The sequence below is a fragment of the Esox lucius genome, chromosome 7 (genome assembly GCF_011004845.1).
Source record: "Esox lucius isolate fEsoLuc1 chromosome 7, fEsoLuc1.pri, whole genome shotgun sequence".
Lineage (NCBI taxonomy): Eukaryota > Metazoa > Chordata > Actinopteri > Esociformes > Esocidae > Esox > Esox lucius.
In genome coordinates, this window is record NC_047575.1 from 37,236,781 (window position 1) to 37,257,670 (window position 20,890).

At 42.6% G+C, this 20,890-nt stretch overlaps 1 protein-coding gene across 3 annotated transcripts in view; it reads right to left on the reverse strand.

The window, feature by feature from the left end:
- Window positions 1-8,325: 8,325 nt before the first annotated feature.
- gbe1a (glucan (1,4-alpha-), branching enzyme 1a) overlaps window positions 8,326-20,890 on the reverse strand; it is a 119,290-nt gene continuing 106,725 nt past the window's right edge. For all 3 annotated transcript variants that reach the window (XM_034293245.1, XM_029120846.2, XM_029120847.2), the window contains exons 16-17: window positions 12,588-12,720; window positions 8,326-9,146 (exon numbers count right to left, since the gene is read on the reverse strand). In XM_034293245.1, the coding sequence (XP_034149136.1) occupies window positions 9,093-9,146; window positions 12,588-12,720 (187 nt within the window). In that variant the 3' untranslated portion in view covers window positions 8,326-9,092. The remainder of the gene's footprint in view (window positions 9,147-12,587; window positions 12,721-20,890) is intronic.

Consider the following 20,890-nt stretch of genomic DNA (forward strand, 5'->3'; position numbering starts at 1 on the left):
GAGGAGGGAGCCACCTTGTGGGCCTTCCTGATATTGCACTAGACTAGTGGAAGATGCTGTGTGCCAACTAGACAATAGACCTTTTGCATAGCATCATACTTTCTTCTGCTTGATTCAGTAAATCACCATCTCACTAAAATTTAAAGCAGTGCAGCTCCACTTTGTTGGAAGAGGTGTTCCAATTTAAAGTATAAGATGTCGCAAGTTCTGGTGATGTCAGCAATACACTTTCCCATGCTACACTGAACCCATGCTAAAATAATCCCATACAACACTGATCCCATGCTACACAAATACCATGCTACACTGATTCCATTACACACTAATCCCATGCTACACTGATTCCATTACACACTAATCCCATGCTACACTGATTCCATTACACACTAATCCCATGCTACACTGATTCCATTACACACTAATCCTATTATATAAACTAATACCATGCTATAATAATCAAAGCGAGTACTGACACTGTGAATGCCTTAGGCCCAGTTCATATATACACTACCGTTCAAAAGATTGGGGTCATTTAGAAATGTCCTTGGTTTCCATGAAAACAAATATGAAATGACTATAGTCACTGACAAGTTGAAATAATTGAAATGTCAAGGCTTGACATTGGCACCCGCCAAATGCGGTTGGAATTCGGCTGTTTGCGTGTAACGCAGTCACTCTTACTAGCCACTTTGGCGGGTGGAATTCTATAGTCCTATATCTATACACAGGGATTTTCCAGATTTAAAAACTAAAAGGCGACAACCTTCCAAAAATCTCACACCGCCTCTGTGTGTTGGCATGGTAAAACCATTTTGCGTTCATAAATAAAATACCAGCGAAACACTGCAGCTAATGAGACGGTAGGAGGAAGCCTTTTTCATACTGGCAGTGTTTCCAGGTGGGGGGATTTCATTTGACTTTTTTAATGGGCTTGGGCGGGTCAAATTTCTCTGCGAGAGAAATGCAATTTACTGACAATGAAATCTGGCAACCTTGCATACAGGACCACACAGGTTCTGACATCGCAGAGATGAATGAAGTCGGTAAAAGAAGTGGATCCTTGTTTCTTTTTGCAACCAAGCATGTCAAAATATTTATCTAAAACATAATTACCTCAAACTACATCCAATCCGCATACCTTTTCTTTTTTTAATGTTTCTGGTGAAAGTAGCTTAGAATTACAGATTCATTTAGAGAGATCGCGAGACAAATGAAGATGACTGGTGAAAAGACCATCAGATAGGGTATGTACTGGTATGTACTGTCAGCATAAAACATTAGGCTATACAGTGGGGAGAACAAGTATTTGATTCACTGCTGATTTTTCAGGTTTTTCCACTTACAAAGCATGTAGAGGTCTGTAATTTTTATCATAGGTACTCTTCAACTGTGAGTGATGGAATCTATTTCAACAAGGCATTTTCGTCCACAGGACTGCCGCATACTGGATGTTTTTCCCTTTTCACACCATTCTTTGTAAACCCTAGAAATGGTTGTGCGTGAAAATCCCAGTAACTGAGCAGATTGTGAAATACTCAGACCGACCCGTCTGGCACCAACAACCATGCCACGCTCAAAATTGCTTAAATAACCTTTCTTTCCCATTCTGACATTCAGTTTGGAGTTCAGGAGATTGTCTTGACCAGGACCACACCCCTAAATGAATTGAAGCAACTGACATGTGATTGGTTGATTAGATAATTGTATTAATGAGAAATTGAACAGGTGTTCCTAATAATCCTTTAGGTGAGTGTATACTGGTTCTGTTAATCAAAGGGGATCACAGACTATTGCTTCTTGTTTCCAAACATAAGGTGTGTTTTTTAGATAAAGTCTTGAAAATGCTTTGCTCAAGTTTTTGTCTTCCTTTTCTTTATTTTTTCACTGCCTCATTTTTAAGCACACATTGCACCGTCACATAAACAACAGTAAAACTGAACAGAACACAACAAAAATATAAGTTAGTTTGAGAGACTAATGCATTAAAATGAATAACGTGAAATTATGTGAAAAATCATTTTTTTCCCATAAGGTTATCCAGTGGTCAGTCTGCTCAGAGTAATAAAACAGACCAAAATATCATATTCATGGTGAGCAGTCTTATGTCTAAATTTGGAAGGGTAAAATGGAAGACACTAACATGGCATGCATTTTCTTCAGCAATTTTACAGTTTAGCATTGTGTTCATAGTTTGTCTCCATATAATGTCTCAGTTTTCAAACCCTTTGATCCATTTTAGTTGCATGAAGAAAATGTAATCGCTATGGTGAAAAAGGATCTGAAGAAATTCATGAAGATTCTGTGTCCATTTCTTCCAGAATGCTTTGAGGGTCAGAAGGAGGATGACAAATTAGAAGCAGAAGATAAGCAGGAAAGCAGTGCCAGAAAGGGGGCTCTGCATATCACATTGTATGTTCTAAGAAAAATTAAACAGCAGGCTCTAGTGAACATACTAGAGAACTGTGAGAGCTTATTATCATTCCTTAAAGAGATTCTTTAGGATATTAGTAATAATTTATTTCTCCATAGATTAACCCTGGAATACAAATGTATATGTATATCTGCACTCAGCATTTAGGAAGTTAAATATTTTCAGAAATTAATTCTAACGTAAGCAAAATGCCAGGGAGTCACTAGTGTCTGCTGGCAGGTGAGCTTCTAGGTGAGCTTGCCGTGTGTCAAGATACATTTTAATCTAACCTGAAGAGGAAATGTTAATGTATATTTGGAATAGCTAAACAATGTAACCCAAGTCTTCTCAACAAGATCTACACAGAACTTTGCATAACTAAAGGTGGAAGTGGAGAGGTCAATAAAGAAAATTAGGTGAGACAAATTGAGGTAACATCCAAGAAACCAGCAACACAAGAAACAGCAATCAAATGTAATTGATATTTTTGAGCCTTTACCTGGACAAGAAAAAGCAATCAGAACTGTACTGACAAAGGGAGTTGCTAGCATTGGAAAAACATTCTCTGTGCAGAAGTTTATCCTGGACTGGACTGGGCTGAAGGAAAAGCAAATCATGAAATTCAATTAATATTCTCTCTCGCTTTTCGGGAGCTCAACATGCTGAAAGAGAAGAATAACAACTTATTGGAACTTCTACATCACTTTTCTATTGAAACCAGACAATCAGGAATCTCCAGCTTTGACAGTTACAAAGTTTTGTTTGTCTTTGATGGTCTGGGTGAGTGCTGACTGCCCCTTGACTTCTAGAACAAAGAGAGCTGTTGTGATGTCACTGAATCAACCTCAGTGGATGTGCTTCTTACAAACCTCATCAAGGGGAACCTGCTTCCTTCTGCTGCTCCTCTCCATTTAATGAGCCACAGAAGGAGCAGTATTTCAGAAAAGTAATCAGTAATGACAACCTGGCCAGCAGAATCATCTCACATATAAAGACAACAAAGAGCCTCCACATCATGTGCCACATTCCAGTCTTCTGTTGGATTTCAGCCACAGTTTTAGAAACACTGTTGGGTGCAGCAGAGAAGGAAGACCTGCCGAAGACTCAAATGTACAAACATTTTCTGATCTTTACCATACTGAGCAAAAAACTGAAATATTCAGGGGGAAAAGAGAAGGTTGAGACAGAATCACAGATTAAATCTGCAGAGATCATTCTAAAACTTGGAAAACTGGCTTTCCAACAGGAATGTAATATTCTATGAGGGAGACTTGGGGGAGTGTGACATTGATGTCACAGAAGCCTCGGTGTACTCAGGAGTTTGCACACACATCTTCAGAGAGGAGTGTGGGCTGTACCAGGAGAAGATGTACAGCTTTGTTCATCTGAGCATCCAGGAGTTTCTGGCTGCTATGTACAATGGGGAGAACAAGTATTTGATACACTGCCGATTTTGCAGGTTTTCCCACTTACAAAGCACGGGGCTGTCGCTGGGCAATATGGACTTTCAGCTCCCAACAAAGATTTTCTATTGGGTTCAGGTCTGGAGACAGACTAGGCCACTCCAGGACCTTGAGATGCTTCTTATGGAGCCACACCTTAGTTTCCCTGGCTGTGTGTTTCGGGTCGTTGTCATGCTGGAAGACCCAGCCAAGACCCATCTTCAATGCTCTTACTGAGGGAAGGAGGTTGTTGGCCAAGATCTCGCGATACAAGCCCCCATCCATCCTCCCCTCAATATGGTGCAGTCGTCCTGTCCCCTTTGCAGAAAAGCATCCCAAAAGAATGATGTTTCCACCACCATGCTTCATGCTTGGGATGGTGTTCTTGGGGTTGTACTCATCCTTCTTCTTCCTCCAAACACTGTGAGTGAAGTTTAGATGAAAAAGCTCTATTTTCGTCTCATCAGACCACATGACCTTCTTCCATTCCTCCTCTGGATCATCCAGATGGTCATTGGCAAACTTCAGATGGGCCTGGACATGCGCTGGCTTGAGCAGGGGGACCTTGCGTGCGCTGCAGGATTTGAATCCATGACGGGGTAGTGGGTTACTAATGGTTTTCTTTGAGACTGTGGTCCCAGCTCTCTTCAGGTCATTGACCAGGTCCTGCCATGTAGTTCTGGGCTGATCCCTCAGCTTCCTCATGATCATTGATGCCCCACGGGGTGAGATCTTGCATGGAGCCCCAGACCGAGGGAGATTGACCGTCATCTTGAACTTCTTCCATTTTCTAATAATTGCGCCAACAGTTGTTGCCATCTCACCAAGCTGCTTGCCTATTGTCCTGTAGCCCATCCTAGCCTTGTGCAGGTCTACAATTTTTATTCCTGATGTCCTTACACAGCTCTCTGGTCATGGCCATTGTGGAGCGGTTGGAGTCTGTTTGATTGAGTGTGTGGACAGGTGTCTTTTATACAGGTAACAAGTTCAATCAGGTGCAGTTAATACAGGTAATGAGTGGAGAACAGGAGGGCTTCTTAAAGAAAAACTAACAGAGAGCTGGAATTCTTACTGGTTGGTAGGTGATCAAATATTTATGTCATGCAATATAATGCAATTTAATTATAAAAAAATCATACAGTGTGATTTTCTGGATTCTTGTTTTAGTTTCCGTCTCTCACAGTTGAAGTGTACCTATGACAGAAATTACAGACCTCTACATGCTTTGTAAGTAGGAAAACCTGCAAAATCAGCAGTGTATCAAATACTTGGATTTTTGTGCAGTTCTTTCCCTTTGTTTTTCCATATTTTGTGAAGTGACTTTGGAGTAAAAACCTTTTTTTAACATTGTTTTATATGTCATAGTGTGTTGCAACAGGAAGAGATCCAATGACTATTGGGCAAACATATGTTTGCAGGTTGTCATTCTGAGGAGTCAATGAAAAAGGCTTTGCTTTTCAAGCATTGGCCATGAAGTCAAACCCCTTGCATCTAAGACAACTGGAACTTGACTACAACCACCCAGGAGACTTAGGGATGAAGCTGCTCTCGAGCGGACTAGAGGATTCACATTGGAGACTGCAGAAACTAAGGTATGCACCAATTACTGAAAAATTTTCCTGCTGAATGAATTTCTTTTAATAAAAGCTTTCAGTCGTTTGGTAACTATTTACCTGTTATGCACACAGCATAAAAATTATTTTGGCCCTTTCATCTTTATGGATTTGCTCGGGGTTCTTCAGCCACGTTGGATGACATTTGTGGACCACAATTTAAATATAGTTCTTCATATTCTCAATGGGATTAGACATTCACATTTTACCAATCCAGCGGTGCTTTGGCCTTGTACATGCAATCATGTTTCCACTGACATGTGAATTTCCTCCTGAGCTTCAGTTTTTAAGCAGACTGAAGGAAGTTGTTTGAAGTATTTCTCTGTATTTCGTTGCATTCATTTATTCTTCAAGGATGCCCCGTCCCTGCTGATGAGAAGCATCCAGATAGCATGATGCTGCCATATATCATAGGTAGTGTGTTGAGGCTTGAGAAACAGCTTTTTTCATGCTAACCTCCCATACAGGTCAGTGTTATGCAGAGCTCTTGATGTGATTTATTGGTGCACCTGAACTCTGTAGCTCCAAGTGATTGTTGGCCTCTCTGTGCCTTTTTTCGCAGTGCCTGTGGTGTGATGCAGCTTTCACTTCCTGATTATTGATTCTATGCTGATTGGGTTTTCCAAACACTTCAGAAACATTTTGTACCCCTTTTCCTAATCTACATACAGTTCCAGAAAAAAAATAAGAGACCACTGCACCTTTTCCTTACCTTTCCAAAAAAGTTGAAAAGGAAGGTTTTGAGTGGGGAACTTCTGTTCCTCACTCAAAACTTTCCTTTTCAACTTTTTTGGAAAGGAAAGAAAAAGGTGCAGTTGTCTCTTAATGTTTTCCGGAGCTGTATTTGTTACCTCATCTCTAACTTGTATAGAATGTTCTTTTCTTCATTTTCCTTCAGATTCCCAGACCGACCAATGATGTTTTAACATTTATCACAAAACCTAGGCCTAGCCTCTTTCTGGAAATATCTTTCTGTCTTTTTGTGTAAACTGGGAGCTCCTACAGCACAGGGGTTGAATAGATATGCAAGCAACATACTTCAGTTGTAAATTTGTCTCGAAAATATTTCTCAAAATGAAACCAATGTCACCTTAGATTGTCAGAATAGATTTTCTGTGTCTGTCAAATATCGAACAACAACATTTCAATATACTTTTGTGATTCAGTAAAATTAGAGAATTAGTCAAGTATGAATAATTTGCAAGGCGCTGTACATCAACAGAATTTCCCATGTACTGTATACATAGTGTTATAAAGAGTTTTATATTGTTATACATTGTCATGCAGTTACACAATGTTTTACAGTTCAGTCATCTTGGCAAATCTTTTGATTGTTTGTTACTCCAATGAAGGTGCAGAGAGGCATGTAGATAAATAATTGCCACTTAATTGCACACTCACCGGCCATGGTACCAGGTTGGACCTCCTTTAGCCTTCAGAACTGCCTTAATTCTTTTAATTAAGATTCAACAAGGTGCCGGAAAGATTTCTCAGAGATTTTGTGCCATATTGACATTATAGCATCACGCAGTTGCTTCAGATTTGTCGGCTGCACATCCATGATGCGAATCTCCCGTTCCACCACATCCCGAAGGTGCTCTATTGGATTGAGATCTGATGATTGTGGAGGCTATTTCAGTACAGCAAACTCATTGTCATGTTCAAGAAACCAGTTTGAGATGATGTGAGCTTTGTGACATGGCGTTATTCTGTTGGAAGTAGGCATTAGAAGATGGGTACACTGTGATCATAAAGGGATGGACCTGGTCAGCAACAATACTCAAGTGGGCTGTGGCGTTTAAACGATGCTCAACTGGTACCAAGGGGTCCAAAGTGTGCCAAGAAAATATCCCCCACACCATTACACCACCAGCCTGAACCATTAATACAAGGCAGGATGGATCCATGCTTTCATGTTGTTGCGAAATTCTGACCCTACCATCTAAATGTCACAGCAGAAATCGAGACTCAGACCAGACACATTTTTTCCAATCTTTTATTCTCTAATTTCAGTGGGCATCTGCAAATTTTAGCCTGTTTCCTGTTCAGAGCTGACAGGAGTGGCCAGTGTGGTCTTCTGCTGCTGTAGCCCATCTGCTTCAAGGTTTGACATGTTGTGCGTTCAGAGATGCTCTTCTGCATACCTTGGTTGTAACAAGTGGTTATTTGAGTTAGCGTTGCTTTTCTATCAGCTTGAACCAGTCTGGCCATTCTCCTCTGGCCTCTGCCATCAGCAAGGCATTTTCGCCCGGAGAACTGCTGCTCACAGGACATTTTCTATTTTTTGGACCAATCTCTATAAACTTTGGGGATGGCTGTGTGGGAAAATCCCAGTAGACCAGCATTTTCGGAAATAATCAAACCAGCCTGTCTGGCACCAAAACCTATGCCACGTTCAAAGTCACTTAAATCACCTTTCTTCCCCATTCTGATGCTTGGTTTGAACTTCAGCAGATCAGCTTAACCATGTCTACGTGCCTAAATGCATTAAGTTGATGCCACGCGATTAGCTGCTTCGATATTTACATTAACGAGCAGTTGAAAAAGTTTACCTAATGAAGTGGCCGGTGAGTGTATATTCTTGTCTTACTATTCTTGTCTTGTTAGTTGGCCAGTGCACGGGATGTTTCTACTAGTGCTGAATTATCATCATTCTTTTGCAGTGCTTTTAGTCTTTAAACAATTTCCCCCAAATTGCACAAAATGTACCCAAATACCCATCCAACTAAAATCACTAGTACACTTCACTGTTCCAATAATATCATCAGTTGTACAGAGTGAGGGGGAAATGTAAGTACACTTTACTGCTCCAATAATATCAGTTGGAAAGAGTGAGGGGAAAATTGAATTCCAGACAAAATAAGGGTCCCTGTGTATTTATTGTCAATATTATAAACAGTTCTTAGTTTTCCATAATATACTATTATATTTATTATGAAGAAATTCAACAGATAAAGATTAACCTAAACACAGTTTAATATACAAACTGTGTTCTCCTACACTGTAAAGACACAATGGTAACTGTTATCTACTGGTCTCCTATACGTTAGAGACACAAAATGGTGACTGTTTTCTTCTGTCCGACACAATAAAAATTGTATTACATTTCTACTGTTCTCCTACACATTAAAGAGACACAAAATGGTAACTGTTTTTCTGTTGTCCTACACATTAAAAAGACACAAAATGGCAGACCAGTGTGCACTCTGCTATCTAGTGTACAACCACCGAGCCTTGTGGGGGTGGGTAATCAAGGCATTTATGCATATCTAAGACAAGTCAGACACTTAAAGTCACTTGGATCCTTTACATTAATGATGCCCAGTGTGTGGGTGTGTAACTTTTACTGAAATGCCCTGGAACACTTTAAACTGCTTAAAGCTGTATCATTTGCTATGACTAACCTGGAAAACAAAATGAAACACAAGAAGGTGATGTCATTGTCCTTCGGACATCCCTGGAACACCAGAAGGGTGATGTCATAGTCCTCTGGACTAGTGGTTGCTGGGATGGCGGTTCCAGTTGGTACGGGAGTTTCAGTTCAGCGATGCCTGGTACCATCCACCATCCAGCCAACAGGACAACAGCCCACCTCCTTGCTAACCTAAGCCCTATAACTTATGAACACTATTCTATGTCCTCTTTGGCCAGAACGATCACTGTCCGGCAGGGAATGTAGACCTGAAAAAAGAAAGAATATATTAGGGACAAGGAGAGATAGAGATGAGGAAATGTGATTCTGTGCTATTGGAGGCGTTGTAGAACTGATTCTGTACCCTTTTTTCCCCCTGAGATCACATTATATTAACATTCAGATGTTTGTAATATACAGTGCCCTCCAGAATTATTGGTACCCTAGGTATACATGTCATTTTTATTTATTAACTTGTTTACTAAATTGATCTTACACTCAGGCAAATTGGGGCTCTATGGTTAATGGACCATTTCCATGTGTATTTGGAAGTAAGCTTTCAAACGTTGGCAGAGGTATTAAAGTTTGTTTCTGTAGTTCTCTGGACTTCAGAATGTTAAAAGATGACCAATCAGAGTTTCACCTGTGTCACCTCATATGTTGTTTTCAAATGTGTTTTGTTGTTAAGCAACAGCAAACTAATCAGAGTTTTTCAAGCTTCTTATTCATTTTTTGCTATTTGTTTACCAACAGAGAAAAATCGAATTAGACCAACAACATACAGAGACAGGTCAGACCAAATTTAAACAGGACCCAAATATTAAAAACACAAATACTGTAAACTGTATACTGTAATAATAACTTTCAAAAACAGTGTGTCTGATACACCCAAAATGACAGTAAGTGGGTCTGGGCGTACAGGGGCTCCAAATACTTTAAACATTTCTGCCCAGAAGTCCTGTAGTTTAGGACAGAGAATAGGGGTGTGGATAAGCATGTGCTCAGTCCCTTCTCTCTGCTTCACTTTTCACTTTAGAGTAATCTGTGTAATTCCTAGAATTCAATCTGGCAGTGTCTGCCATTGGGAAGAGCCCAGCAAAGAACCCAGCCTCCCTTCCAATTCCGCTTCGGTAGCGTCTGTGGAGGATAGATTGGCACATTGGAATGTGTTGTATAGTCCTGCCATTTAATCTGTCAGGACTAGTGGTCTCAAATGCTGGAAGATGTTTTCTTACACAATCCCTAGATATTGGAAAAAAAATTGGTAGAACGTACTTTCCTCTCAGCTGAGCAAAAGCCCTGTCTAGATACAGATCCCGGACAGAAGAATCCCAAACTCTCTCCATTTGTCAAAAGCCCTGCCCAAGTCGGTGGGTGCGAATGCAGGGTTCCCCACCTCAAGGTCAGTATGTGCCTTCATTTGCTTCCAAATGTAGACTGTACTAGGTACCACAGGATTGTATCTGTAAACTGATTTCTCAAGGGGTACTGGGGATACTACCACCACAGGAGGCAATCTCCATGCTCCATGTTAAGCCTGCGAGGGGACTCAGCTGACTCATTGAGCCGGAGTGCAACAGCGTGCACGATTGTGGCCTAGAATACAACATTTGGGAGAACTAAACCCACTTTCATTTCAGGCTTACAGATGGTGTTTTAGCTTTGAGCCTTGTAATCCCAAATAAATGGGATAACTATAAAGTCCAGCTGTTTGCAAAGAAATATAGTGATGTTTTAGAAAAGATCTTGAGTGGTAAGTGTTGAAACCAGTAGGGGTTCTGCCTTCATATAAGCTTCTTATTCCAATTTATTGTTTTGCCATAGAAGGTACCAAAAACATCTATCAGGTCTAATATAACTTGGACACTTACTTGAAAGTGTTTTTATTGTCAAATTCACAAAATAGCAGTGAAATTCTTATGATATGGCACACGACATCCACGCCGTAGCATTAGGTAAATTAAGTAAGGCAAGAAACTGAAAGTATACAACGTAAACTAGCAGCAATTCAAGAGTGTAGAAAAGGGGTATATGGACAATATGAAAGGAATATTATATATGATAAACATAAGTGTAATAGTGCCTATGAATGGTACTATTCATAACTGGTTATACAGAGAAATATGTCATCAGCGTAAAGATATATTTTTTAGAAGTGTATTTGGTGTTATATTCATATAATGCTATCTGGGATAGGATGGTTTGATGGTGGGAGCAAAGACAAACAGCAGCAATGAGCAACCTTGTCTTGTCCCTCTCTGGAGATTAAATCTGGGGGACAATGTGTGATTGGTCCATATCCTTGCACTTGGGGTTCTTGCAGAGAAGTGTAATGTAATGTAACATTTTTGTAAAAGAAAAGAAAAAAAGGAGTGGAAATTGGAGTGATCAGGCTGGAACAACTAATTCACTACGGTGTGAACTGGTGTGATCAGGGGCAGGAAAAACTAATCCACAACGAAGTCTATTAGCAAGGCCCGTAGGATTATTTTTATCGGTATTGAAAAGTGAGATTGACCTGTAACGTTTAACCTAATCTAATCTAAAATGAACCAACCTTCTCCGGATCCTTGCCTTTTTTTAATATCACAGTGAGTAGTGTCTCATCAGGCATTGACAGAGGCTACTGGATTGAGTGAGCATGTATGAGTGGAGAGAGTGCTGAATTCTTATAAAATTCGTAAAAACAATATCTACATCTATTACATTTTGTTGATAATTCTTTGGGAATTAATGTTTTCTAGATAATTTTTCTCTTTAAACACATTAATTCATTAACAATTTCATCTCAATTAAAGGTTAGATTAATATGATTTTGTGAGTGTAAGATCAAGCTGATGAACAACAATGACATCAAAGCCTTTTTTCATATTTACCTAGGGCACCAGTAATTCAAGAGAGTGCTGTAGCAGACACAGAGTGACATGAATTAGGAATTACATTGTGCCTTGCACAAGGACAATAGCGTTATTACTGTTTTTTGAAGAATGCAGTAGAACGACATACACCAGCATGTTAGGACTGAAGTTCCCCGCTTGACACAAAACCAATGATTGTAGACCACAATAAACGCCCCAGAGGGGGGATACAAACTCACAGCGATGCCAACCACCACTAACCTTAAACTAGCTAAATAGATGAGTGTGCGGCATGTGTCAAGGAGCTGCAGTAATGGTTAACATAATACACACATCAGTTAATGTAATTTATTCATAATCCATTTAATGTAAAAAAACAAACAAAAAAAAAAAGAAAAACAGGACAGGGAGGCAGAAATTTCAATTATTTTATAATAACCTAACTTAACCGACCTCTGAAGGCATTCATCGCTCAGAAGTAGTGTGTGGTTATGTGTGTGTGTTTGTGTGTGTGTGTAATAAAGACGGCGGTCCAATGATCAATCATGGGAAGGAAACTGCTTTCCTTCTAACAGAAAGGGATAATGATCAAGTGATGTAAGGAGTAGGAAGTAGAGAGAAAGAATACTGAAACGGAATGACTAACAAAATACTCAAACATAGAGGCAGAAAGAGAGAGAGATGGCTAGAAAGAGAGGAAAGAGAACGACAGTAATTGGGGGATATTCTGTGAGGTGAGAAGAATGACAACACCTTCATGTTAGACTGTAACATGGTGAGTGTGATAATATGCCCCTGCCAACTCCATGGGTACATTTCTGGAGCTGCATGAGGCGGAGTTCACCCACACACCTTCATGGAGTGAGGCATCCATTGGCCGTTGACACCTCTGAAGGATTCCGGCTGGGTGAAGAATTCAGTGCTGGTCTCCAGTCGGCCATGACCTCCGTACTGCTCTGCATCGCTGTCCAGCTGGATACAATATCTAAACCAGTGGTTAAGGAAGAGAAGAAGGAAGGACATAAAGAGGGAGGAAGGGAGAGAGAGATCAAAGTGGGTTGATGGATGTAAGAAAGAGGGGGAGGGATCTACAGTAGGGGGAGGGGGAAATGGAATGCGTAAAACAGAACTAAGCAGGACAACTCCATACATTACACATCTATCTGGAGTGAGAACGTGTGGTTACGGAGTGAGAACGTGTGGTTATAGAGATAGAACGTGTGGTTATGGAGAGAGAACGTGTGGTTATGGAGAGAGAACAGAGGACAGGCCACCAGTCAAGCTCCCTCCACTACTAGATTACCACACAGATTATAAAAATCTATCAGGCATTTAAAAGCATTGAAATGGCTTTCTGATCAATATTAGTTAATATAACTCTAACCTTGTCACCAGGCTATTATGCAAATAGCGTGCATGAGCCTGGAACACCTTCCATTCCTCCCTGAGAAGAAAGACTTCAACATATGGTGCATCTTGCTGGTGAGGGAGCTATCCTAATAAGATGTTAGCTAACCACCTATAGTAAGACTTCATGGGTGTCCACCGAATTTGAGCCAGCTAACTTATGTTTTGTTGCCTTATAACAACACTGACATCTGTCTGAATAATTTGAATTATATGAAGGCAATGCTGATTTAACAGCACAATGTCAATGTATTTCCAAGCCCTAGTGTAATTTAGACGTAACAGTATACGTGACCAATTCACAGAGGTGCAATCCATGAACTAGGAGAATCTGAATAGGGCGGTGTTGTTATGGGCTAGGAGTCACACAGTACTCGTCCTCACCCCTAGGGGTCCTCAGTGATCTAACTACAGACACAGTACCATACCTCACCACTAGGGCCCTCAGTGACCTGTCTACAGACACAGTACCAGTCCTTACCACCAGGGGTCCTCAGTGACCCATCTACAGACACAGTAACAGTCCTCACCACTAGGGGTCCGCAGTGACCTATCTACAGACAGTACCAGTCCTCACCTCCAGGGGTCATCAGAGATCTATCTACAGACAGTATCAATCCCCACCACTAGGGGTCCTCAGTGATCTTTCTACAGTGATAAGTCAGGGAGTCTGGCTTCAATAACATTACATGCTTAACACTGGCACTGGAGATGACACTGACTAAACATGCTAAAGTGGGCTGATGCACACAGAGAGAGAGAAGATGAGAGAGAAAGAAATAGAAGAGGTATCAGAGTCGAGAGGAAGACAAGTATTTGGAGAGATAGCGTTAGGGAGAGGAAGAGTGTGAGAGGCGAGAAGAGTGATACCAGAGAGGAGGGAGAACGAGGGAGAAACAGAGAAAGGGGGGTGGAGAGAAATAGAGAGAAAGAGGGAAAGACAGTCGGAAATAGGAGCTTCAAGAGGGATTTCTGCTAAAACCTGCAAAAACAAGACACTATTCAGCTGCACCTGACCCTCATCCTTACATCACCATATCTGACCACATCCTCCCTCCACCGCTAACTTTCCTCATCCTCCCTCCACCGCTACCTGTCCTCATTCACCCTCCGCCGCTACCGGCCCTCATCCTCCCTACAGCGCTACCGGCCCTCATCCTCCCTACAGCGCTACCGGCCCTCATCCTCCCTACAGTGCTACCGGCCCTCATCCTCCCTACAGTGCTACCGGCCCTCATTCTCCCTCCGCCGCTACCTGTCCTCATTCTCCCTCCGCCGCTACCTGTCCTCATTCTCCCTCCACCGCTACCTGTCCTCATTCTCCCTCCGCCGCTACCTGTCCTCATTCTCCCTACAGCGCTACCGGCCCTCATCCTCCCCACACTGCTACCTACCCTCATCCTCCCCACACCGCTAGCTACCTACCCTCATCCTCCCCACACCACTAGCTACCTACCCTCATCCTCCCCACACCACTTGCTACCTACCCTCATCCACCCCACACCACTTGCTACCTACCCTCATCCTCCCCACACCACTACCTGCCCTCATCCTCCCTACACTGCTCCACCACTACCTGCCCTCATCCTCCCCACACCGCTAGCTACCTACCCTCATCCTCCCCACACCACTAGCTACCTACCCTCATCCTCCCCACACCACTTGCTACCTACCCTCATCCACCCCACACCACTTGCTACCTACCCTCATCCTCCCCACACCACTACCTGCCCTCATCCTCCCTACACTGCTCCACCACTACCTGCCCTCATCCTCCCTACACTGCTCCACCACTACCTGCCCTCATCCTCCCTACACTGCTCCACCACTACCTGCCCTGATCCTCCGTACAACACCACCTGACCCCATCCCCCCTACACCACTACCTGCCCTCACCCCCCCTACACTCCAACCTGACCTCATCCCCACTCTACAGCAACCTACCCTCATTCTCCCTTTACAGCAACCTGCTTTTATCCTTCCTCCTTACTTAATTCTCCTCTACTTCCTCCCTCTCTCACACTACCTCCTCCCCTCCCTCCTCCAGCAATTTCTATCCTGATCTATGCTTTTTCTTTCTCTCTCTCTAACATGGGTATCTGCCTCCTGTGCCCTTCCTCTCTTTACCCTGACCAACCTGCTTGAAATGCCCTACGTTGAAATGCTCCACATTGAAATGTCCTACACTGAAATACCCCACGTTGTCACGTGTTGAAATACCTGATAGGAAATGGGCATGAGAAACTTAACACAACACAAATGTGCTGACTAACTCTGAACAAAGGACCATAGATAGGACGTGTTGCCTGTTATTCATGGGCCCCCACATCCTGTCCATACATTCTGTCCATATCTCCTGTTGGAGTTGCCATGTAGGATAAACCTTTCTTATTGGAGGATAATAGACTGTGTAATGGTTGGCTACAATCATTGACCGCCTCCTATGTATCCTGGCATAAAAGATTGTGTTAACTTGTAATTATGGGAGAGAGAGAAAATGAGAGAAAATGGAAGGCCAACCTCATAGACTCATGCTGAATAAAGATGGCTCTCCCCTGACTTCCGGTTGCATTTATTTTGTTCATGGATCAAACTTGGACAGAATCTAACATACCCCACGTTGTCACGTGTTGAAATGCCCCGCGTTGTCAAGCGTTGAAATGCCCCGCGTTGTCACGCGTTGAAATGCCCCGCGTTGTCACGCGTTGAAATGCCCCGCGTTGTCACGCGTTGAAATGCCCCGCGTTGTCACATGTTGAAATGCCCCGCGTTGTCACGCGTTGAAATGCCCCGCGTTGTCACGCGTTGAAATGCCCCGCGTTGTCACGCGTTGAAATGCCCTGCGTTGTCACGTGTTGAAATGCTCTACGTTGTCAGGTGTTGCTGATGAAACTTCCAGAGGGTGACTTCCAGAGAGTGGTAAGAGGATCAATAAACCCATCAATGTCGGGACAGACTTTGTGACTTGAATAATGCAATTTCATGTTCCACTTTTAAATAATAGAACTGTCCTGTCATTTTAGAAAAAAAGGTCATGGAAAAGTTATATAATATAATATATAATTTGAAATGTATTCTCTTTTACATAGTCACGTGGTATATAATTAGACCAAATACTGTAAATACCATCATGGATTATCTTATACATGCTGATACAAGTCTGGTAAATTTGTTTACATTCATCTGTCCCAAAAACTGTTGTTAAAAACAAGTTTTTCAGTTACCTACAATTTTTTTTGTCGTACACAAAATGTTGGTATTGGGATTAACTCCAGGCCCTAGGCCCTCACCCTTGCCACTTTCCTTACGGCCAATCCCTATCTACACCGGTCCAGGTTACAAAAGCTGCCTCCACAGCCCTTGATTTAGGCTTAAGGGAACAAGTAGACACATTTTGCTTACTTACATGGTGAATATCACCCATAATTGAATGCAAACTGCAGTCACGTCTCACTGGTGGCCACAATGTTTAGTGTCTGCCATTGGTTTCAAAAAGTATTATTTAAAACACTACAGAACCGGATTACCTTGTTACACAGCTGAGATTACATTGTGTATCTAACTAGCAAGGCTGCCTCTGCAGCACTGTTTGTACGAGGGATTGTTTCATTAGTTTCATAAAATCCTTCATATGGTATAAATTTAGAACCGGTTCCAAATTTCCAAGGATCGTGGATTCGAACAGACATGTGCATTTCGATTCTGCTTCGGTTCCTAACGTTTGCATTTCAGTCACGCATTTCACAGTCCATAAAAGTTGCACTTATCTGCCAGTACCTGCTACGTGGACGGCAGACCTAATGTCAAGTCATTTCACAAAGTATGTCAACAAAGCAGGCACGTGAGAACTATAGTTTGTGCAAGGGAGGAAGCACTTCCAATATGATTAAGCATTTTCTTTAACATGGTGTGAATTTGAAGGAATGAACCGTGTTTGATGTATTGCTGTCCCCCAGTTCCAGCCATAATAGCGTCCCACATACAGCTAACAGTAGCAACTTCTCACGCTCAGGTACACAAAGCACAGTAGGGCTGTCAGTCGTCCTGTAATATATTACTGGAATTTCATTCCTTATTATTTTCATTTTCTTTTAACATTAATCCCCAAATTTAGCACATCAACTTATTGTCACTTAAATATCAATAGCAACCACAGCGAGCTAGCCAATGTGGAGGATACTGACTGGTGGCAAGCTAACTTAGCTAGCTAGCTAATGGGAGCATACTATACTAACATACATGGACACCAAGCTAGCTAGTTTACTATTATATTTATCACAATTAATATTATACTATATATAACCTGCCAACTGGCCTCAGGGTAAAATAAGTAATCTACCCAGCTTGCTAGTAATTTCTTTAAAACTAGAAAGGCCACTTATCACAGTAACATAACTTAGCTAAACAATGTCATGTATCCCTTGGCTCCATTCTCTCTCCATTCTCTAACACAGATGAGCTGACATTCGCCTTTTATATTGAAGGTAAAGGAATGATGAATATATATTTTTCTTAGATACAAGTTCCTAGAACTCCGCTAGACCTCCGGTTCAACCCCACTGACCCCCTTCTAGTACAGAAAGTGCTGAAGGGGTCACATCCAGTCTTCGTTTAGGTTATATTTTTCTATTATTTATTTAAACAGTTTTAGTTTGTGCATGTTTCTGTTGATCAATCCTTATAAGAAATAATATTTATTTTTTATAAAATAAGGGAAAAAGAAACCTTCCTGTATCCTGTCGACAGTTTATTGGTTATAGCCTAAATGTGCAGATTTTTTATTTTAAGTTACGCAAGCTCTCCTTCTTGAAATACGTTGTAATTATTCTCTCCCAAAAATATTGGAATCGGAACCAGGATTCGATAAGAACCAGATTCAATAAGCGAAGTTGGAATCAGAATTGATGAAATTGAAATTATACCCAACCCTATACATATGTCTGTTGATGTTACAATTCTGTCAATTTTTGACACTGCCACTTATACACACAATCGGGAGCCTGTACTAAACATCCAATCGGGAGCCTGTACTAAACAGCCAATCAGGAGCCTGTACTACACAGCCAATCAGGAGCCTGTACTACACAGCCAATCAGGAGCCTGTACTACACAGCCAATCAGGAGCCTGTACTACACAGCCAATCAGGAGCCTGTACTACACAGCCAATCAGGAGCCTGTACTACACAGCCAATCAGGAGCCTGTACTACACAGCCAATCAGGAGCCCATACAACACAGCCAATCAGGATCACGTACCAAACAACCCATCAGGAGCCTGTACTTCACAGCCAATCAAGAGCCCGTTCTACACAGCAAATCAGGAGCCGCCACTGCCCCCGCTAGAGTATCGCACACGTGTAAAATCCATGCTAAGGCTCATCAAAGGTGTTCTGGCGGCCCAACACCCAATTAAGACACTTTGCAGAAGCTGACAGAATAGATCTCCTGAAAATCTGTGTTCGCGCGGGCGTGTGTGTGTGTGTGTGTGTGTGTGTGTGTGTGTGAGCTGTCAAGGGTAAAGAGAACAGTTCACCAACTAATCGGCAGTTAAGAGCCTGTTACTACAGTAGCGCGCACACCCGCGCGCGGGCTAGGCACGTTCCTACATCGACCCACCTGGTGTGTGTGTGTTTGTGAGTGTTTCTGTGAGTGTGTGTTTGTGAGTGTAGGCTGAGAGCTCCTTGTCTTGGGGTCGCCCCTGGAGACCAGACAGTCGATACACACCAGCAGGGAATATGATTGATCCCTCCCTCCCTCCATCCATCTATCTCCCTCCCTCACCTCCCTCCCTCCCTCACCTCCCTCTCTCACCTCCCTTCATCACCTCCCTCCACATGAAGTGTGTAGAATGCTAATGAGAAGCATCTTTGGTGCTTCTCAGTGTTGCTGTAGGCCAGTGTTTCCCAATCCTGGTCCTGGGGAGTCCAAGGGGTACACGTTTTTGTTTTTGCCCTAGCACTCACACACCTGATTCAAACGAAAAACTTGATGATAGATTGATTACGTCAATACGTGTGCAAGTGGTAAGGCAGCATGATTAAAGCCTTTTGTGTGGAGGCAGGACCAAAGACCAAGATAAAACCCTTCTGTGTGGAGGCAGGACCAAAGACCAAGATAAAACCCTTCTGTGTGGAGGCAGGACCAAAGACCAAGATAAAACCCTTCTGTGTGGAGGCAGGACCAAAGACCAAGATAAAACCCTTCTGTGTGGAGGCAGGCGTAAAGGACCAAGATAAAACCCTTCTGTGTGGAGGCAGGACCAAAGACCAAGATTAAACCCTTCTGTGTGGAGGCAGGACCAAAGACCAAGATAAAACCCTTCTGTGTGGAGGCAGGACCAAAGACCAAGATAAAACCCTTCTGTGTGGAGACAGGCGTAAAGGACCAAGATAAAACCCTTCTGTGTGGAGACAGGAGTAAAAGACCAAGATGAAAACCTTCTGTGTGGAGACAGGAGTAAAAGACCAAGATGAAAACCTTCTGTCTGGAGGCAGGAGTAAAGAAACCCTTCTGTGTGGAGAAGGGAATAAAGAAGAAAGACTAAAGGTCACATTTTAACAAGTCTAACAGACGACAGGAGGAAAGGAGATAGACAGGGGAGAACCTAAAAACAGTATTTATCACCTCCTGCAGCGTAGCACCTTTCAGAGAAGGTAGAAGAGATGCACCAGGCGCCAGGCCAAAGGACTGAAGTATTTTCTGTCCGTCAGTTTATTGACCTGTTCACTGTTTTGTCTTTTGTTCCCTCTTTACCGAAACGAATCAGACAGAGTAAGACTCTGTTTTAAGAAGACAGATGTATCCAGCTCATCTCTCTCTTTCTCTCGCTCTCCCATTTTCACTGTCTCTTTTCCAAATCTTCCCATTTCTGTTATCTCTCTCTTCACTCTGTCTCTCTTCCTAGCTACATGCTCCAGCAAAGGAAGCAGGTTGTTTATTAAGGATTAAGGTTATGAGGGGTAAGGGTTAAAGGTTATGAGGGGTTAATATTATGAGGGGTTAGGGTTATGAGGGGATTAAGGTTATGTGGGGATTAAGGTTATGTGGGGATTAAGGTTATGTGGGGATTAAGGTTATGAGGGGATTAAGGTTATGTGGGGATTAAGGTTATGAGGGGATTAAGGTTATGTGGGGATTAAGGTTATGTGGGGTAAGGGCTATGTGGGGTAATTGTTATGTGGGGTAATTTATGCCTAAATATCTGAAAGAAAATGCAATTTTCACATCCAATCTGAGACTATCATCATCGGCGTGAAAAGATAAACCTAAAACAATATCAGTCTGCCTGCCTGCCTATCAGTCTGTCAGTCTGCCTGCCTGCCTATCAGTCTGCCTGCCTGCCTATCAGTCTGTCAGTCTGCCTGTCTGCCTATCAGTCTGTCAGTCTGCCTGCCTGCCTATCAGTCGGCCAGTCTGCCTGCCTGCCTATCAGTCGGCCAGTCTGCCTGCCTGCCTATCAGTCGGCCAGTCTGCCTGCCTGCCTATCAGTCGGCCTGTCTGCCTGCCTGTCTCTCAGTCGGCCTGTCTGCCTGCCTGTCTGTCTGTCTATCAGTCGGTCTGCCTGCCTGCCTGTCTGTCTATCAGTCGGCCTGTCTGCCTGCCTGTCTGTCTATCAGTCGGCCTGTCTGCCTGCCTGTCTATCAGTCTGCCTGTCTGTCTATCAGTCTGCCTGTCTGTCTATCAGTCTGCCTGTCTGTCTATCAGTCTGCCTGTCTGTCTATCAGTCTGCCTGTCTGTTTGCCTGTCAG